The following is a 22,151-nucleotide window of genomic DNA, read 5'->3' as shown; positions in this document are numbered from 1 at the left end:
ACAAATTTACACTATTTGATCCTCTTCACGAAAGTTACCCAGACTCGAGAACAAATTGCAAATATATGTTCTGCTAAAGAACATATTCTTTATGTTGTGATATTTATGAAGCAATGAAATTTCAATGTTTAATCTAGAAGTAATATTTAAATGACTATGAAATTAGTAGCTCAAACGACAATTGTTTCTCCATTGGACAAATTAATAATGCATGTTGGGAATTATGGTAATTTGGATAGACGGTGGTGGGCCACTGTTGGTCACATGACTGCTCACCAAGAACCGCGGCGTTATTGTTGATTGTCGGTGTTTGATACGGAAAGGCGACTGGGGAACGCCGTTGTGGTTTCTTAATCATCAGAATTCTCAGAGCAGATGTGCTTGTATTCTGATAAATGATTAAACAGGAAGCTTAGCTTTTTTGTTTTCCAGTTTGGGGGGGTTCAAGCTGTCATTTTGTCGCGGGTGCAATCGGAGTGTGCTTATCTTGTCCTGCCTTTGCCGGGTCCTGGTCCTTCCTCCTCCCGCAACAACGCACTTTGTTGGCATCTTCCGTTCATTTAGTAAAGCACATGCGGTTCTTGGAAAAGGAGGACGCCGTCAAATATGACTTTAATACAAGCGAAAACATAGACTAGTATATCGATGAACCTCCTGTAAAGTGAGTTGTAATCAGGAGCAAAAGCTCAACAAAAGAGCCCAGAAGTTCACGGTGGTGGCTTAATGGTAAAGGAAGCGCACTTTTAATTAAAAGATTGCAGGTTCGAATCCCCGACCAGCAAGGTACCCTGAGTAAGGTACCGCCCTACAGTTGTACTGTGGTGTGTCAACAATGACAATTAAGCACTAAATTCTAATTCCAAGCGAAGTCCTGGTTATTTGCGGGGGGGCGCCAGACCACTAGGGGCGCACTAGGAGGGCTGCGATAATATTCTGCAATGAGCCGCCATCTTGGTGCAGCTAGATTCAGTACGCGCGAAGTGACGCGAAGTAACTTTAGTTAAAATCAAAATAAAAACGATATAAATAGAGAAAAGAAATTACTAGCCGTGACCCACACACATTGAAAGTAAAAATGATTGTGAGCAGCCCGCTGTGAGTATATCGTTAATTATATGTTTTTTCAAATGTCATGATTAACACTGAAGCAAATAAAAGCGACTAAAGGTAAACTGCTGATCGATTTACCTTATCCTTGGATGCGCGGTTTTCATTTAGCTGCAGGGACTGTCGAAGTTGTTTGTTGTTGCTTTCCTCTCTTAATCTGTGATGCTGAGCTAATAGACTAGCTGCTGTGTCTCAAATTCGTTGCTGGTGCTCAGTTAATGTTGCTTCTGTCATACGAAGTGGCTGATTTGCCTAACTTGTTTCTAGTTGGAATTTTTAAACATTCTGAAATTTTGTGCGTCCTGTAATGAAAATGTTTATTATTTATAAATCTGTTTATTTTTTAATTCTAATTGCATAATTACTGACTATTTCTCAGAGCTAAAGCTTAAACGGCGTGCTATGCCGATGCACTACACTCCGGTGTGAAAAGAAAGCTGGTTAGTATTAAATCTCAAAGTACGAGTAGTCCGTTACAGCTGGGACCGGGGAACAACTTTGTCTATTCTGAAAACTGTCGTTAAAATCGCAAATATACATGTTGCTATAATTCAAACGATTGTGTAGCCATTATTGTAATTTCTGGAAACTGCCTTAATTGAGCCCTTGGTGACTCATAAGGTGTGGATGTGACTTATACAAGTCCGACCCTGACTGAATTCAAGATTCAAAGCATTTATTGTCACATGTACAGAAGAAAAGTGAAATTCTGTCTTTGCTGTCCACACAAAATGCCAAGGTACAATATAATAGAAAAAATAGTAAATACTTTGAAGTGTAGGGTGCAGATGTCGAGAAATATTAATTGTGCATTTGTACAAATGGAAGATGTGCAAAAGAGCTTAATGTGCAAAAATTAGAGTATGAGGTAGAATGTCGAGAAATATTAATTGTGCATTTGTACAAATGAAGGAGAATGATGAACAGTTGACTTACTTCATAGATTCTGACTAACTTAAGCCCCACTACGGCGATCGTATGGCATCCAAAAATTTATGATAACTCAAAAATTGTGTCCCTTCACGGAAAATTACTGAAGGAACGCCATCTGCAGTACGGAACGTAGTGCGCAAGGAACCGATGCAGAAGCCTAAAGTTCCAGCTAGTGGTGGTTTTGAAACGCTCATGAGAACAGTGTCCCGTGTTATTTCCATGATTTATTTCGCTGTCTTATTAAATTCATGTGCATGTCATTAGTAGTTTAAATTATAAAAATGTTTCCTCTTTGCACAAATAACTAATGCATTATGGGATTTATGGTGATTTGGACAGGCGCATGCGGGACACTGTTGGTCACGTCACCGTGGCCACCGGGCCCCGCGGTACGTTCCTGTTCATTCTTGGTGTCTGGATTTGTTACAGCAAGGCGGCAGGGTGATACACTATGTTTACATTTTCCGTCCTTTTGGTATAGCAGAAGCGATTCTCGGAAAAGGAGGGGTGTTCCAAATTTAGGGGCTGTCGCCTTTGTAGTCCTAAATATCCACGCAATGAATCTTGGAACGCAAATATAGGGACAGCCTTGTCGCGCCGCTATGACGTCACCTAGGTTAATCACAAGCAGAAACGCAACGAACGTGTACAAAGCAAGTGACACTTTAATTATTGCGGAGCCCGAGATGATAAAGTTTTTTTCTTGTGCGCATAAGAAATTATCCCGAGCGAACAAAATATTTGTGTGTTCAAGGTAATTACTATGCACACAGTATATTGTAATAAGCGTCCTATGATGTTAGTTTGTTAGTACGCGTGCAAACAAAACATAAATGAGGTATGCTGTTGTGTATATAATTTTAAAATATATACTTGCCTGCAAAATATTACTACATTAACTTGAGTGTTTCAAAATCCCTTGTCATTTATACTACAGTCTTACCACTTTTCCCCCTCATATTTTTGAGTCTTCGAAATTGGGAATCAGGGAAGCTTAATTTTGTGTAATTACACCAACTGAATACAAAAAACCGGGACGGCATGGTGGTGCAGTGGTTAGCACTGTTGCCTCACACCTCTGGGTCACATGTTGCCTCTCCGCCTGGGTCACATGTGTCTGGAGTTTGCATGTTCTCCCCATGTCGTCGTGGGGTTTCCTCCAGGTACTCCGGTTTCCCCCCACAGTCCAAAAACATGCCGAGGCTAATTGGACTTGCTAAATTGCCCGTAGGTGTGCATGTGTGACTGAATGGTGTGTGCGTGTGCCCTGCGATGGGCTGGCCCCCCATCCTGGGTAGTTCCCTGTCTCGTGCCCATTGCTTCCGGGATAGGCTCAGGACCCCCCGCAACCCAGTAGGATAAGCGGTTTAGAAAATGGATGGATGGATAGACGCCGGAGGGCCGATGTTAATCATGTGGAAAGTTCTCGGTGAAATCCAAAACGGCTTCCAAACTCTGCTTTTGCCAGAAATTGGTATTGAGTGAGATATCTGCATATCTCGTAATTTTGCATGTCTCTCAAATATTCTTTATGTTGTGATATTTGAGTTCAGTATGCAATAATTTGTGAAATTTGCAACAAAGGTCCATATTCAATTTATGGCAAGCAATAAGGAGCCACTTATTGTTACAGTAACAAAAGAAACACCCCAATGGTCTTAAAATCGCCCCTGGACTTCGGCATCCCCCGTAATTACCACAACATATTTGTTTATTGTGTGATCCCTCAAATTAAAATCCATGTTATATATATTATTTTTTGTGTCTCTTTACTTGTCCTTACATATGCTGTGTAGTTAAAGATCCTTTATTTGTACAACTTTCCTTTTATTCGACGTCCAGTGATGACCAGGTACCTGTTGTGTTGCTGATGTTGCCAGTAACAATATCCAGTAGGGGGCAATGAATGGTTTAAAAAGGAACGTATCAGGGAGGAAATTATATTTTGCGGTTTAGCGTTTGGGTTCGCAGAACGACGCGGTCTGATCGCTACGGGATTGGTCAGCATAACTAATTATGTTGTTACGGGCATGATTTGCACCGCACTTTAAATAATGTAAATCAGTATGTGCATTCCCGTATTTCTGTTAATATTAAAATGTCGTAACTGTGTAATGCTTGCCGTGAATGCCTGTCTTCTGTTAGCCTGTAACTGAGTGCTGTGTAAATTGTCTTCCCTGTCTGTGGCGTTGCTAGTGTTAGACCAATAGTGTCTGAATGTAATAATGAGAACTATTTTAAAAGAGTTGTCACTTCCTTTAAGTGACTGACATACGTTTAAACATTTGCGCTCTACATGTGGGTCTCCTGCATCGAGAACATTCTGCGCTTTCTATAGTTGCGGCATGACGTACAAGGTGGCAGTGATTTTAAATATGCTGCAATTCGTTTTGACTGACATGATTAACATCGTTCTATTTAGATGATATTTCCAACTACAGCACTGTCGTTTTTCACCCCCACCCCCCCCCCCCCCCCAAAAAAAAAGCTCTACTCTCCACCCAATAATAAGTAAATCTAAAACTGATACCTGTCAAATGAAATTGTGCCGGCTGGATGCAAAAGCCCGACTTTCCCGGCACGTATGACTATTTTCGAATGGCGACGAAAGTTGTGTCCTGTGACATTTCCATCTTTTATCTTGCAGTAATATTTAAATGACTGTATGTGAAATTTGTGGTTCAAACTACAAAGCATAATTTCCCGTTTGAAGAAATGACTAATTCGCATTTATAATTAATAAAGTTTACTTTAGCATAAAAATCCTAACATTTTACAGTTGTGACAGATACCAGAGCTTCACTATATTAGCCTAAGCTGGACATGACTTTGATGGAATTTAATTACTGTAGACCGAACACGACCATCCGGGCACACTGAACAGACAGAATGGCCGATCATAAAGTAACCAATTTCCAAGAAAAAGTGTGCTGTACTATTTTAAGCTTGTGCAACTATTTTAACTTACCTTGTAGAGAAATGTATCTGATTCCAATGACCTGTGCAAGTGAGAAATACTCGGTTATCTGGTAGTGAAAACACCCTAAACGTGGCATCGCTTCACAGGAAAAGCCGAACTTAATGCAATAATTTAAATTTACAGCATTTAGCAGGCGCGCTTTTCCAGAGCGACTTACAACGGTGCAGTTTAAGGAAGATGATAGGGCGGGTGCATTGCAAAAATATTAAACGTTCCTATTTGTAAGTAAATAATTGTTGTTCTGGTTTATTTTTGTATTACATTTTGTAAAAACTTTTCTGTGATTAAATCGGGATAAATCACACTTCGCATTAAAAGGTAAGATACATTTTTACAGTTCAGTCCTTAAATTACTATATAATTAAAACAGTTGAACTATATGGGTCATTCTCTCGTACTCATTACCGTACCATATCAAATTTTTAAAATTAGTTTGAAGATGGACTCAAATTATACATCCTCATTGTCGATTTTTGCCTCTGGGGTTGGTTTTGCTGTTACCATTAATTTCTGTAATAAGTATTTTAAATTCAGGGCAAGAAAGTTCCAGTATGTAATGTCACGAGTTTGGGGTCTATGCATTCTAGCTTACAGATGCTTGCCATCTAATTGTAACTGTAATTCTGTTATTAGGACTGTGATGGAGAGCATCACACATCACACCTCCATCAGACTCCTCGCTGTAAATGAGGGTTCATAATGTCAAACAAGTATTAACAATATTTAGGGGGAGAGAGAAGTAAAATCATTCCCTCATCAGTTCTCTGTTGTAATGAGGAGTTTTTGGTCATGTAAGGAGGGAGAACTGTTGAAGTGGTGGGTGGCTCGGTGGCCTTAGTCTCTATGCCTGTGATCAGAAGGTTGCCGGTTCAAGCCCTGGGTTTGGCAAACTGGTCACAAGCCCTCAAGGGGGCAAGTTGGGGTCTGTAACCCCCAACTCCAGGGGCTGCTGCATGTTGACTGACCCAGTGGGTTCATTTTGATTTCTTTTGCTAAAACTGTAGGTCTATTTACCTGTACGACGTTCATGAGGTTCTGCATCAGCAGCACGTCAATGAAAGACAAAGTGGCAGCAGCAGCCATAGCACCTGCCGTTCAGACTGGTAATCTGCCTGAAGCTAAGCAGGTTTGGGCCTGGTCAGTACTTGGATGGGAGACTAACAAGGAAAGCTGGATTGCTGCTGGAAGAGGCATTGGTGTGGCCAGCAGGTTAGTCCATCCTGGGGTTTGTGTGCATCCCAATGCCCCAGTGCAGTGAGGGGGACACTGTGCTGTAAAAATGGTGCACACCATCCCTCAACTCTTGTGGCCCTATCAAGTTTGGTCCTAATCATTACCAGGATGGCTGCCCTCAAATTCATTGAATGACCACACTTCAGTCTGCTGCCCTCCATTTCATACAAAATCATTTATTTATACATGCCCTGCTTGATATGACTACAAAATCTGTACAAGACTTGACAGTCTTTCTTCTACAGTGTTTCCTTTCACAGACCCTTCAGGTTGCAATGCTCAAACCTACACTGTGACAGTAGGACCACGTAGCATCACAACCATCTCCTTTCTCAGAAAGACCAAGACACTTAAACCCTATTTGGACAGGATTAAATATGTAGTGATTGGACTGGGTGATTCGGACAGGATAAGAAATGCATGTAACGTCCCCAAATTACCAAAGATAGCAGCAATACTAATCCCATCCAGATTTTGTCTCTTAGCATATCTAAAGCAACTACAGCATTTTCATTTTTGGGTGACCAATCCCATAACATAGTAATGAAACGGAAACACAGCCACACAGTAGCTTAAAAATTGGGGTCCAGTCGTCCCTCGGTATCCAGGGGGGGATTGGCTCCAGGATCCCCTGCAGGTACCAAAATCCATGAACGCTCAAGCCCCTTGGATAAAAAGGCGTAGTACTTGCATATAACCTGCACGCACCATCCCATACACTTTAAATCATCTCCACATTACTTATAATTCACATGTAAATAGCAATTATTTATGTATTAATTACAGTGATTATTCTCTAGGTACAGTATAAAGCCTGTAGAGGTTCAGGACAGTACAGCAGGGTATGCCTACACATCACTGAACCTGCGCAGGTTCAGCAGAGGCCTCAGAGCAGGGAAAAATATAAAATTCTGGATCTCTGATCCACCGTTAGTTGAACCTGTGGATACGGAGGGCCGACTGTATTATTCAGTAGTTGTGTACTGCTATGTAACTATTGCGAACCTTGCACAGAAGAGGCTCTAGGTGATGGTAGAGATATGAAAAGCCCAGAACCCCATTTGAGCTCCATTTTTAGCAGATAAATGGCGTTTGCACCTTACAAAACAGCGGCACGCCTTTATACACACAACCTTTAGCAAGACGACGATTCAGACTGAACTATTACCAAAAGTGGTCTGTATTCCCTACAATACAGAAGGTAATTCACTCTTGAATTTTGACTGTGGAGGGCTGTAATCATTACAGACATGCCATATTTGAACTAGATTAACATTACAGACCTCGCTGGTAATTGCTTTAATTACATGACATACCCACGTTAAACAAATCCCATCTTAACAGGGCTGCACAGATGAAAGGCTACTCACAACATACCAAGCATCTCCATCAGGTTGTTGGTATTTCTACATTATCAGGTGAGGAAAGGGTTGCTGAAAACAAAGACACTTTGGTTACACAGGCCCCGGCTGCTAGCTGGCCTTCAGCTTGCCGTGTTGCAGGCCCTGCTCAGTCAGGCTGGCTTTGAGGGAGTTGGCCACAGTCTGCCTAATGTTATCCTCCATAAAGTGATCGCTCAGGGGCTTCAGTACCTGAAGGGTGACAAACGGGACAAAGAGCACATGGAGGCGACGATGAGAAAAAAAACCAAAAGACGACGACGAGAACAGGGCAGCTCAGTGCTATACAGGCAAAGCTGCAGACGGCGTTCCACCATACAAGAGATATAATACTTTTAGAATGGTGCCAACCTGTGGTCTAAATGTTGTGAATCAGGTAGACATTTATTCCCCCCAGCAGTCACACACTGACAATCCTAAAAAAAAAATCCTTAAATACAGAAAGAGCAACAACTATTTCTTCTTCTTGTAATTGTTGTTTGAGGGCAGCCTCCTCCTCTGTGCTGCCACAAGAGGGCGCCAAAGCATTCGACTTCCTGCCGACTCTAGTACTTTGGATAACACCTGAAACGGGAGTGTCACCAGTTAGCAAGGCATTAGCGAGATGCAAGGCAGGGGAGAATGAAGCAGGAAAGCCACAAGCTGTGCATCTCCTCTCACCTTTCTTGGAGCCCTCTGAGGCAGAAAGAAAAGACAGACAGAAAGATTAGGAGAAGCACGCAAGCACTGTTAGTCAGCTGGGTTATGAAGGGGAACTGCAAACAGGCAGTCATTCGTTTTTTTCTCCGACCTCCTCTACTTGTGACCTACGATGGCATCGGATCACGACACGCATGGTGAATATGTGGGGTGACAAGCTGGCACCTACCTGCTCCCATAAGGTTTCGGCCACCTGGTCAATGACGGTGCCGAGATCCCGGTACTCCCCCGAGTATTTCACATAGGCCCAGGCACAGAGCGATATCAGTGCCAGGCCCATAATCAGATTGCTCAGGCCAGCTATAGAGTTCAGGCCGATGAAACCAGTCACTCCCGAGATGATGTACATGGCGAACATGACGGCGAAGAGCGTGGCGGGCGTGCGCGCGGCGTAGAAGATGTTCTTGCTGTCGTTGTGCTTGACGAAGTTGACGTAGACCTCCTCCAGCTCGCACTCCAGCTGCTCCTGGTAGCGGCGGCAGAAATCTTCCCCGCCCATCTTCTTCACGGCACAGAACTGCTGCACGGAGCGCAGCTTCAGCTCTCCATGATTGCGCTCCAGGTCGGCGGGAGCGATGTACGGCTTGTCTCCCCCACAGAACTGAGGAGGTACGCGATGATCATCAGGCGCACGCACACTACTGGAGACATTACAGGCAAGCAGAGGCACTTCGCTTACCTGCTCCATGTTCTTGTTGTACAGGTCTTTCGCTCCAGCGACAGCAGCCAGGTTGTTGGCTTCGGCGGTCGCCTGTACGGACAGGTCAGCATGCAAATGGGTTGCTTTCATATGAGGCCATAAAAACAGCTTTAAACTCAGCTGGACCCATAACACAACACACTACCATCCCAAGCTATCAAGTGATCCACAACACAATAAGCTGCTATCATCCCAGCAGTCATCATGTTAACCTACAGTCCATATCATGTGCATATCAATGACGATCACTGCCTAAGTGCAGGACATCTTCACTCCTCGGTATCAAAGCTCTCACCCAGAAATATAGCACAATGTAGCCATTGCATCTGGCATCATGCAACCATTTAACATGATGCAACAGACATCAGCATTCAGAACAGCCTCCACACACAGCAGGGCCATGTTACATCAAGGGCATCAAAGGCTGAAGACAGGAGGCTGACAACCTGCAGATGCTCATCACTGATAACTCTGGGGATGGCAGGAACACTTGCTTCACTCCTCATACACATGCATCCTTCAACAGCTAAATACATCACTGTCCTCATACCTGCAGCATGGATTTGGGGTGAGGTAGCTCTTCTCCCTGGTATATTTTTATATACGCCTAAAATACACCAAACAGCCTATTAGGCACTTTCCAACAGGTGTGGCTCAAATCATGCTGCAATATTTCGACTTTCTTCAAGAGACTCCTACTTTAAAGTACTCCACGAGGTCTCTACAGGTCAGCTTGGATCCACCGATTTCCTTCACGACCAAGTTCTCCGGGGAGAGCACTAGTGGTACGAGTTTCTCCAGTTCCTTCTTGAAATCATCGTCGATATCTGCAAGACAAAAAGACCTTGAAGCATCCACGATATAGAAGTCTGGTCAAAACCTGCGCCCCACACCTGCTTTCATTTCCACAAATAACACCCCTCTCTCAAGAAGGCCCCAAGCACCCAACAGTAACACTTTACGCACCGTTCAGTCTCCCATCAAAGTGGGGGTTCGTGGCGACCTTCAAGCCAGGGTGTGGAAGCAAGAAGCAGCTTATGTTTGAGAAACAAGAGTGGATGTGCTTCCTGACATTCTGCAGCTCTTCATGTTGGTTTTGCTTAACCTGGCACATGTGAAAAAGCTCATCAAAACTAATACACACCTACTTCTTCAGGTTAATATGTACAAACCCAATAAACACTTCCAAAGCGCAGAGGATTCTGTGGATGCTCGGTTTCACTTGATAAGGATGTATCTGACCAAGGCTTGGATTGAGCAGGAAACTATATCATGCACAACAATATTCCTTACCACACGTACAAGCAGCCCCCCATCGCATTTACACTAAAACCATGAACTGCTACCCAGACACATGGGCCTATCAGAACTCATTATTCATCCTTCTGTTACTGTTGTCAAGGGTCCGTGTCCAAACTCAGACACCAATTAGTGCAGACCCTAGAAATGCCAGCCTTTTCAAGCTGCTTGTCTATTACTTCTGCCTCAGAGGGACCTTTCCCTGTTCTGATCAAACAGCTTTGTAGCCTGCTCAGCAGCAGCCCTCGCAGCGACTGCTCACCTGCAATCGCTTTTCCAGGAACCTCCTTCCCCCCTCTAAACCATATGGGTGCTCATAGGGGTAACTCCAGTCGCGTATCAGGAACATGAGGGTCTGAGGAGTGGATAACAAGCACTTCAGATGGATTTTTATTCAACTACAACAGTACAATGTGCACAGTGCAGCATCTTCAAAGACAATTCAGAGGGTGGCAGTGCAGCCTGTCACTCCCAGCTTCAGTAGGATATGAATGTCATCTAACAGAGGTTGGTTAGTTTCAATCGCAACTGTCTGGAAAATTACTATAGGACCACCAGGTCATGAGTACACAAATTCAGGTCAACCAAAAGGCACTAATTAATGCTGCGTTCCGGTTACCTCGGAAGTCAGAACTCAGAATGATGTCACACACACACACACACACACACACACACACAAGCTAAACACACTCGAGATTTCGGACTAGGAACTTGGAATTTATGAGTTTGAGAATTTAGAAACACAGTAAGAGACACACCTGGAAGGGCTTCTGGTAGATCTCCTGCATGGCAAGGCGTCCATACTCGGTGAAGAGCTTTGAGGAGGAAAGGACAACAGTGACTTGCAAAAGAGTGATTTGTCAGAAGACAAAAGCCCACAGGCCTGCTGGTTGCCACTCATTCTCCATGCTGCTGAGATGCTACTCCTCAGTATCACTCACTACCTAGACGACCAGTTTCCCTCAAAATGTTACAAAAACACAAACATCAGCAAACACTACTGACATCACGCATTTCAAAGGCATTTCTAAACTTTTCCAACTAGCACCCTTATGGAATTATATGCACACTGTGCTCCCCATTAAGTACCGTAGTTACATTAAGTGGTGGTTATAGATCTATACATTCCTAGTATACTGAGCAGTTTCTCAATTGAATATTTCATAATTATACACTATACATTCCCTCAATCTCAGCAATCACAGCATAGAAACCACTAGATCTACCTTTTAAGTGTAGCTGATTTCTGAACTATTACTGAAAAAAAAATGCATTTTAACATCAGACTCTGCACACCTGAAGATGCTGAAGGTCATCTTCTTGAACATTCTGGGATAAATTGTATACCTGAAAAACATTCAGCTCGCATTCAGGTCCCATATTACGTGATAGAACTCAAGTGCAGAAACTATTACTCAGAACACAACGGTGAGAGGATTAAAGAAGCGGCAGTTGGGCAATTCTACAGCAGCAGTAATTCCATTACCAAGATGTCATGCATTTGGTGAAGGGTGCAGCCTATTATGCAGTATAATTTAATAGTTGAGATACCACCCGTCCTCTGCTGTTGTATTTCAAGCAAAGCAAATAAGTTCTTTTCGAACTGTGGCTAGATTTTCCTCTGATTATAATCGGTTACCATATAAACAAGCCAGTCTGTCTTAAACGCCATTGGTCATCACACATTTACACTTACAGCTGATGCTTTAACAAACACAGCAATCTGGGAAACCACCCAGCCAAAGATGAATGAAAATGCCACTTTATCCAAGAGGAGCTCAGTTACCAGAGTAGACAAGGCAACCCTCATTTACTCTAAACTGACCTGTATGGAGCTAGTCATGGTGCTCAGGGCAAACACTGTGGCACAGTCCTTGATGGTGGACTGGCTATCAAAAGCTCCCTGGGTGTCCACAAGAAGAACCGCCACCTGTTGGGCAGCAACAGTGCAATATTGAGGACTCTACTTGTGCCACTATAAAACCACGGGCAGTGCCAGTGAGGAGGAGGCTCACCTTGCTCCCATCAGGCCTGTCCACCACGAACACCTCACTCCACAGCTGGATCCCCGTCGTCTCCCGTTCACAGCCGCCCCTCCAAGTGAAGCCAGTCAGGGGGTCTTCTTCACCCCCAAGCCAGAAGCTGGATGACTGGTGAAGAAAAGTGGCGTGAGGGCAGCACGAGAGAGAAAGGAATGTTTCGCGCAACACCACACAGACCATTTGCCAGAATCACCACTAGAGGGCAGTGGTCTGACACGTTTCCCCTCAAAAGATCAGCAGTCCCAGCACAGGCGTCTGACAACAGCTTCAATCAACCAGACAATTTGCTGGAATTAAAGATAAGCCACATTGTACGGTGTGATAAGAGGTTTCACTGCAAGGTGCACAATGATGAAATTAAATCGATGCCTCCATACCAAGCTGCCTCATCTACACTTTCCAAGCCAGCAGTGAGCAACCTTACCCTCAGAGGCCTGCATCATCTGCGGCTTTTTAATGTTCCAGCACTCGGTTGAATCAAAGTCATTATTCACACTGGAAATATCACCTTGCCTTGTGATAAAAAGCTGGCTCGCCATTCTCTATCCAAATGACACTGAGAATCCGCAAACACTTAGGTAGGCCTCTAATTTGCCATCCTGTGGCATTAACAGTGGCCACTTCAAACTCCCCCAGAGTTTCAGAATGCGTGACTTGTTCTTAGAGCGGAATTAATACACGGTGCACCCTGAGCCCAGTCCAAACCGGTTGTTCCTCATGCCACCTGCATTGCCACAGGTCCCATGTGAAAGTAATGCAGCGCACGCCAACTTGACTTCAGGAATGGCTTCATCTTTGCCAGGAGCTGGAGCGTGACCAGGCAGAAACAGAAACAAGACTAACAGCCTGTGCCCTGCAATGCTTGAGACAATTAATACTTCTATTCTCATAGCCTTATTGGAAAACAGGCTCATTACTACCATGCTAACCACCACGTCAAATGAGATGCTTATACTCAAAGACCCAACAGCAGACAGCAGAATCCACCAGTCAGACAGTGTTTACTGGGTCAGGACATGCATACCCAAGGAGTAAGAGCTGGGCACGCAGAGAATCACTCCCTGACTGGAACCTTGCGTCTTATCCACCCGCAAAAGGGGCTCAGAGTATGGCCAGGTGTCCAGATCCTGCTAAATTCAAAGCGAACAAACTGACAACCAGCAAGTCACAAACAAGACTTTTTTTTTCCAAGACTAGAGATGACAGTAGACTTCAGGAGACATCCGTCAACATTGCTCCCCCTCACCAAATCAGACAGTCCGGTGTCTACTGTGGAGTTCTTCAAGTTCCTGGGTACCACCATCTCCCAGGACCTGGAGTGGGAGACCAACATCTCCTCCATCCTCAAAAAGGCCCAGCAGAGGATGTACTTCCTGAGACAACTGAGGAAGTTCTACACTGCAGTCATTGAGTCTGTCCTCTGCTCCTCCATCACAGTCTGGTATGGAGCAGCCACCAAACAGGACAGGAACAGACTGTGGCGGACTGTACGGTGCCCCCCTGCCCTCCATCCAGGACCTGTCTCTCTCAAGATCCAGGAAAAGGGCAGGGAAAATCATCACAGATCCCGCACACACAGTCTGGACACAGACTTTTTGACCTGCTGCCCTCTGGCAGACGATATAGAAGCCTGCAGACCAGGACCACCTGACACAGGAAGAGCTTCTCTCCCCTTGCCATCTCCCTCCTAAACAGCTGAACTGTCACACTGCTAAACACCTACAGCACTGCAACTGCTCTCTGTGTACAGTCTGTGGTACATATTTATAATCTTTGTATTTTCTATATATATATATATATATATATATATATATATATATATATATATATATATATATGATTTACATTGCTTATTATATTGTATTGTTCATTTATACACTGTATATATATGTGTATAATATATATATATATATATATATATATATATATATAGTACAAACATATGTATAAATAACACATTTTTTCTTAACATTTACCTTTATATTTATGAATATAAATCCATGTTACATTTTCATATTTGTAGATTGTTGTTTTATACTGTTGTGCTTGAGAGACACAAGGCATTTGATTCCGGTCGATGGTATGTGTCCGCTCACATACTGTGCCAATAAACGCGATTCTGATTCTGACAAGCAACACTGTTGCAAACTCACACAAAGCATTTCACAATCCAGTTGAGTGTGACACAGCCAGATGCTTCAAAGGCCACAGGAGCAGAAGCTCAACTCCAGCCCCAAGATGAGACAAGAATAACTGTCCAGCAGGGTCCGTAAACCAAGCCCACCGGTCACACGCTTCTCGCACACAATCCACCGATGCCTTTCCCCATCAGCCATCACCATCACCATCAACTCACGCGCGTCTCCCTCAGATGGAAATTACCAAAGAAACCCAATCAAAAGGTATTCAGGGGAGTCAGACCTCTGAATGAATTACGCAAAAATGACCACATCATAATGTCATTCAAGCTCAGAAGGACGAGGTCAGTTAGAGGATGTAGGGAAAGGAATACATTGTACTTTGTTAAAAAGAGCATGAAAAAAACCTTTATAAATTTGGGAGATCTAACCCAGCCTGTCCTCCCAGGAGTAACACTTGCATTAATACAGTTGTCACTGGGCACCAAGATCCCCTCCCTCACCTGGTTGTACATGTAGCGCAGCATGAAGTCCAGCAGGAAGGACTTGCCCTTGCGGAAGGCTCCGGCAACAGACACCACCACCACGTGGAGGTCACGCACATGCTCCTGAAGCAAAATGCGCTCCAGGGCTGCCTCGTCCAGCTCGAACCGGTGGCTGTCCTCATGGGCCAGCACCACCTGTACAGGCCCAGCCACCATTGCCTCCTCCTCCTCCTCAGCACCATTCAGGAACAGCTCCTCTTCTTCCTCATCATCATCTTCCTCCTGTTCCTCATCTTGCCAGGGTAGCGCTACATCTTCCACTCCATACTGACCTGAGAATGGGAAGATCCATCCATAGAGCTCATCAATAAAGGACTCGTATCTGCAGCAACTTGCGTTTATGCCCATGTGGTGGAGAAACAACCAACTCATTAGAACAGGAATGAAGGCCATATCCTTATCGGGGCGCATATAAAAGCAGTCCTAAGTACAAGGGTTTGTTTCCTTATGACACTTTCCCACTGGCATACAGGAACCAACCAGTTACGATGCAGTTTCAGCTTGCTTTAGTTTTTCACTGCACCAGAGTTGGCTTGGTAAAGGCATTGCCGAGTTTGGAGAGCGACAGTGATGTAAATCCATAGAAGCACTTATTTTCCATTCACACGGTGTACAATCTGTACATCATGATTTACTATGTGCAATTATTATTATTATTATTTTTTACAGCATGCTAATTTCCACTAGCACGTCTATGAAAATCACAGTGTTATGCAAGTGTCAAACACCACGGAATTAGCATTAAGTACATTTGCATTAGGAATCCATCCCATTCAACTGTTCTATAGTACTTTTTCCAAGCAGGAGGTTGGAATTTTTCAAGTTCCAAGTTATCAAAAATGCATCAATACATTGCGATGTGCCGGACTACTAATATGTAGAATATGCACTTTGTCCTTCGGATAATCCACTTGCAGAACATCAGTATCTCCATGCATTTCAGTCAATAAAATGATGGTAACGCATCCAGCTCAGTTTGGTCACACTTCCATCCCTGCTAGTAAGCAGGGCCCATGTCAGTGCAGTTACGGCTCAGGTCCGGCTCGCATTCTTCACAATGGAAAACAGCCAGTTCATAGTATGGCTCAGATACGACTCCATGGTGGCAGTGGAAAAACACCATTTGTCTCTACAGCAGGTCTATCAGCTCAACCAGCGTAAGTGACCGGGGACCAACACATCAACATTTTCTGCTAGGGAACCATTTTAAACTGCCTTATGTAATACATAGGGAAAACATACAGAGATTTTTCTCTCCAAGTCAGTAATAGAGCCACAGAACCAACTCCACAACCTGATCGATTTCCCGTGGGAGGGAGGTTATATAACATCTGAGTTAAGGAGTGTGGGAGAGGCCTGATAATGCACTTTTTAAAGTACAGCCATTATGTAAAAAAAAAAAATCGGCCACAGGCCTCAGGGTAGAAAAGGTCTTATTAGACCTAGACACCAACAAATTGCAGGCCAAGCAAATTTACATACATGGACACCAGGCACATGTTCACAGCCCCAGCTGCATCTACAAAACGTCCTATCAACAACCCTGAATAAAATCAGATCACTAAACAAATCACTTAATGAAGGAAAAAAAATATATGAGGCAACATTGTTATTACAATGCAGAAAGTAATAACCTAGTTCTATCTATAACTAGCAACATTAAACAAGAAACCCCCAAACACCGTACACTAAACATATACAACTTGCAAATGCATTCTAATGCATGCAATTCAAAGATGTCACCTATAAAATCTCATGACACACAGCAGATCATTGACCATTTCTTCACATACATCATTATATTCAAAGCCTTCACTTATGTATGTTCACTGACGATATTTAACATGAGCTGGAACAGCCCTGGTCCTTGATGCTGTATCAGCAAGCTAGAGAAGAACTCAGCTTTTCTACTGACCAATAATGAGTGAAGTGGCTACCCCTTCAAGTTACGCCAAAAGAGTTATTCGGGGGGGGGGGAGGGGGGGGCAGGAGCCTTTGGAGTTCTTGGCTAGCAGTACTGTGGATAATGGAAGGACAGAGGGTCACGTCATAGCTATGAATCGTCTCAACAAGCCCACCCCCCCCCCCCCATCTCCTCTAAGCCAAGGACGGTATATTCCAGGAACACACAGAGCCCTCTCCGGTTACAGAGGACAGCTCTGCCGGCCTTACGAACACGTGTGGGAAGGCGATGCGAAAATAGACGCGCTCCAGTTCGTGCAGGACCCCTGAGGACTGAGAGGCCCTCAAGGAGGAGATTATTAAACCCACACTCTGCCCCACATTCAGCACTTTACTCTCCATTTAAACGGGTAGCTTAAAAATACACCTTGGTGAAACCGATCCTGGTCCAACGCCGAAATAAGGAAATAGGACCGGTTACGGCGCACACACATCGCCAGCAGGTTTAAGGTTCTAATCCCACTAAAGGAGAACGACATGTAAAAAGCACACAACACTCATAAATAGAAACACTGCCCACAGATATGTCACATTAAGCATGTGGAAATCCGGCTGCCATTCTGAATGACAGAAGACCATCGGCAGCCCAAAACACCAACAGAGAGAAGCCTGCTGCTGCAGTGAAAGTCATATCACAACACTGCAAGTAGCTGCAACTCAAACCAACAACCTGTTCACTGGATAACAAAGCATTCAGAATAACTGTTTAACAATTGAAACACAAAGATGTATTTGACCGACATAGGTTTATTTTTTTTATTTTATTTTTACGTCGTAATCGCTTATTCTGTTTAATATGCTTGGCGGAACATTTAAAATTGTGATTCATGGTCAAATTTTAATATCAAACCTCAAGATCCATTACAGAGAAACCACTAACTTGATCGTTGTAAATTCGAGATGTCATCTTGGAAGCTCCCTACGACATCCATCTGCATAAATGCAAGACTGGACTGGCCTTAAATCGGTGAACTGCTTGGTTTACTTGCTTAAGTAATAACTAACACAGAAAAAAAAAAACAACCTTTTTGTTTGCTTAGGGTACTGAAATGATATGCTAAGCAACTGGTTAATGGGTAAAAATCATTTAGCCCAACCACAGATATCAGAAGAACAATGGAAGAAGCCTGACAGAATACAAAGTAACAATCTGAAATAAATTTGACTGGCATTTCTATTTACAGAGGTTTCTCACAAAGGAAACAGGTTACATAAAATCAAGGAAATTCTGCATTATAAAAGACAAATGTTTAGATACACATCGTTCCTTCTCCCAAAGACTTCACAGCCAGCAGAACACCCCATCACTAACAAGAGACCTGCACCCTCCTTTATGTGAAGCACAGGGAACACTGTAGACTTTGAAATGGCTTTGGATTTACTGCACAAAAAAAGTAAAAAAAAAAAAAAAAAACGTTTCCACCAGCTGTGGGATTTCAACCAAGACCATGGAGATTCTCCCAACCACAGAGCTGCAGATACAAGTACTGATAAAAGGATTTGGTATTCAGTGAGGGGAAAGCAAAACTTAGTCCAGAGTAAATCTTTGGTGACAGCCAACTGAGACAATCATGAAAATGGAGGCAGAAAAACACTGTTTACCAAGCATAATTTGTACATAATTTTGAAGAGGACAAACTGAAAACCAAAACCTAGTTTTACTTTGTCAAGTGTTTGCTTACTCTTACAGTACTATACAGCATACAAGATGGTGGGTAGGCAGGGTTAGAATCTCATTTTCAAGTCACCTGATATTTGACCTCATGACACTCGCTGTCTAGCAGGTTAACACATGCCAATGACATGAGAACAAAAGAAGCCTCATTCCAGTGTGACAGATAGTAAAAAGCGGCACACAGTCGGTGCTGAAGATTGTCAGGCATTCACTGTAATGTTCCTACAGTGGAATTTCACTTTCCCCAGTGTCTTCAAAGGAACACGATTTCATTTCCTCATGAATACTGCCTTCTCATGCATTTCACACAAGCGTATTCTGATCAGCAACTGCAGATTTTCAGCCCTCAATGTGCCCAACAGGCACAGCTGCTGGCAGACTCACAACAGAGCAACTGGCTCAGCGCCTGAACTTGGGGCCGACCACCGTGACCGAATAGTGAGCAACCTGGGGAGCTGGTTCATGACAGGCAGCACAAAGTCCAAGGAATGATCATGAACTCCCGTGGGGGCGGGGATACAATAAACTGCAACGTCCAATGGGAAAGCCACAAATACTCCATGTCATTCTACTTCACATGTGTTCCACCAATAATAATCATGCAAGTTTACAAACTAACTTTACTTGGTTTTACGCGCTTGCGTTTATGCTCTTGCTTAAGGGCATGTGCTCATCATGACATGCCATTATGCCCCAAGACAGGACAACACCCCTCGAAACAAAAACAGTGAAAAGGACCCAAAAGTCAAGAGAAATGAGCACTGTCATGCTTCAAGGTCCCCAGCACGCCATCAGTGTTCACCACTCTGCTTAATGCAGTTAGGGCACAAGGAAGGCCGCACAAGCTTGCAATTACCTACGCAATCATGAAACTGAACAGAATTAAATGTTAAACGATTTAGAGTATAACCATTCGTCTTCCATATTAACCACAAAACATCCCAAATTCATTAATAAAATGGTAGCAGGCTGAGAAAATTGTGTTCTTCGGGTCCATGTCAAGTGCACATATACTAAAGTCAAGCCCAGGATAGAACATTCAGAGGTTCCCCGGTTTGTTTCCGATTAAACGGGAGGCAGAAGGCATCTTGGCATGCTTGCTGCCAGGTGCATGGTAATCGAGCAGAAGGCTTGAGAAGATGACGCCATCCCACTGCCCCCGGCTGTGCTGCAAGGAGCAGGCGACTCCTCTCCCCTGCCTGTAGGCCAGCCCTAAAAACACCCACGGTCTCCAGTCTGTCTACAGGACTGCAAAGCCCTTGAATAAAAAAAAATAAAAAAAAGTCAAGACAAAAGACAAAATATTTACCAACACTGAGCTGCATCAAACCACAAAGACAAAAGCAGTGGACAATATGTTGTAAATATCCCCCAAATACAGCACAACACTGAAAATGCCAAGACCTGTAAGGTCATGCACTAAAACACCACAGACAGTATCTTACAACACAGCTCTGAAGCTTATATATATGCCAACTCGAGTGTAGCATAGCCAACTAATTACAATGCAATTTGAATCCATCTTCTAACCACTTATACTGGTCAGAGCAGCTATCCCACAGCATAGACTATGAAGGCTGGGGTAAACCGAAGACAAGATGACAGTCTTTCACAGCTACATATAGGAACGAACATAAATATCTCTCTGAAGTGTAACACTCCCTACTTGGTTGACAATTTATTTATCTTCAAACTAAAACTAAAAAAGGAATGAAAGGGGGATTAGTTTAGCCACTTATTTATTGGTTATAAACTCTGCACAATTCTTCCCTCCAAGAGCGGAAGTACATCTTCACCCTGGAGCCTTTACAAGAGTTCGTCTCCCAGACACCAAAACACAGGCTGCAAAGCCCCTTGAGAATCCCCACCGCCCCAGAGCCCTAGAGTCATCCCTGACAGGGAAGTCAGTGGCAGGATTCAAAACATGTGATGTTTGCCCCAAACACGTGGCAGCTGGAGCCTCCAGGTAAACAAAACCAGCAACCATGCAGTTATTCAGACCTTCATCGTACTTTTCCCAGTTTGACAAATGGACAGCAAACGATCGCAGCTCTTTTAGTGGGAATGTGCTGCCCTACACTAACGGAGATAACAAGAACAGTGAAATAACTAGCTAAACCCACCAAAGGAGTCAGAAAGCATTACAGTATTGGGGAAATCAGGTTCAATACGTTATTTCCCCAGTGACAAAAAAAAAAGACTGGGAAAGCGCCTACCGAAAGCTGCCAGTGGTTTCCTAATTATACCTCTTCAGTACACACCACAGTAAACTGAAACTCGAACACGCCGGACGTTCAGATTAGCTACACGGTACACTTGCGAGAACAGCAAACGGGGCCAGACACAGCGTTAGCTCCACCTAAATCACAGAACCATTTAAACCAACAGACGTCAGGTGCACAGACACAAACAGGCAATAAATCGCAACACAGCAACTAAAAAGGCGACATCAGAGAGGAAACGTGACATTTAGAAGCGTGCATTTGCCTGAATAGCATGTATAATGCGTAAATGAAATACATTTTAAAAGTGATGCATACAGCGTCCATTCATTTAAAAGAAATGGAAGCCCGAGCAAGTGCGGAATCACGTGACCGCAGAAAGCACGCACACTCCTGTCGCCAGGCAATTACAGGGGGACCGTTAGACGGCGTGTCGAGCTCAGCCGCGCGACCAAAACCCCGAATATCCGAACAGGCCGAGTAACAGTCGGCGACATGGCCGTCAAAACCCACGGGTCGCCGATTACATGCGGGTCGCCGAACGAGAACGACCAGGGCTCTGTGAAACTTAAGCGAGCTGTTACAGAAACGAGACAGGTTCACCTATCATTATGTCAGAGCCGAATTGTACATAACCTTACACACCAAAAAGCAGTTTCGTGAGAAGTCTGTCAATAAGAACCATATCACCCGGTTATAATGGGATTTTGAGCCCAAAAAACCCTCATGTGGAAGCATACCTTCGTCAAAAACGTCGTATTTATATTTCTGTTCCAAATGATTCCGATTCCGAAGCCCGCTCTTCTCCGCCATCTTGTTCTGTTTAAAAATCGAGCTGACGTCAGGAGCGCTTTCTTACCTTTATCAGGGCTGGACCTTCGCGTTCTCCTGGGTCCTAAAGCACTACCCAAATGGATAGTTAGCCAAGTTAAAAAGTTATAGTGTGACCTTACTGAATAATATAATCACTGTCGTGTATATCTGTTATAGTGCTTATCAGTTATTTACCTAACCGCTTGGGGACATGGAAGTATACATTAACTTGCACTTTGAAATGGAATGCAGCTCCAAATGGTGTAGTGGTATTTGAAACACCTTCCTTATGGGATGGCATGGTGATGCTATGTTCAAGTCTTCACCAAGGTTCCATGTTCTCCCCATGTTGTTGTGAGATTTCCTCTAGGTATTCTGGTCCCCCCCCCCCCCCCCCCCAGTC

At 43.8% G+C, this 22,151-nt stretch overlaps 1 protein-coding gene across 4 annotated transcripts; it reads right to left on the bottom strand.

Moving 5' to 3' along the window:
- Nucleotides 1-6,409: 6,409 nt before the first annotated feature.
- On the bottom strand, nucleotides 6,410-21,764 carry atl2 (atlastin GTPase 2). Of its 4 annotated transcripts, XR_007396803.1 has the most exons (15): nucleotides 21,676-21,764; nucleotides 15,035-15,348; nucleotides 12,367-12,501; nucleotides 12,177-12,281; nucleotides 11,648-11,698; nucleotides 11,110-11,166; nucleotides 10,614-10,706; nucleotides 10,019-10,157; nucleotides 9,752-9,879; nucleotides 9,603-9,659; nucleotides 9,032-9,103; nucleotides 8,522-8,953; nucleotides 8,314-8,328; nucleotides 8,005-8,217; nucleotides 7,709-7,845 (listed from the first exon to the last, which is right to left on the bottom strand). XR_007396803.1 is itself a non-coding variant. In XM_049007224.1 (14 exons), the coding sequence occupies exons 1-14, from the start codon at nucleotides 21,746-21,748 to the stop codon at nucleotides 8,107-8,109; spliced, it is 1,782 nt and encodes a 593-aa protein (XP_048863181.1). In that variant the 5' UTR covers nucleotides 21,749-21,764; the 3' UTR covers nucleotides 6,410-8,106. The 4 variants fall into 4 exon arrangements, 3 of the variants coding, with proteins under 3 accessions (XP_048863181.1, XP_048863183.1, XP_048863182.1); XM_049007224.1 differs by having other exon boundaries at nucleotides 6,410-8,217; XM_049007226.1 differs by lacking the exon at nucleotides 8,314-8,328 and having other exon boundaries at nucleotides 6,410-8,217.
- Between the last annotated feature and the right edge of the window lie 387 nt (nucleotides 21,765-22,151).

Source organism: Brienomyrus brachyistius, chromosome 3, assembly GCF_023856365.1.
Source record: "Brienomyrus brachyistius isolate T26 chromosome 3, BBRACH_0.4, whole genome shotgun sequence".
In the NCBI taxonomy this organism is placed as follows: Eukaryota; Metazoa; Chordata; class Actinopteri; order Osteoglossiformes; family Mormyridae; genus Brienomyrus; species Brienomyrus brachyistius.
The sequence above is the reverse complement of the archived record's forward strand: the minus strand, read 5'-3'. Positions and strand labels throughout refer to the sequence as shown.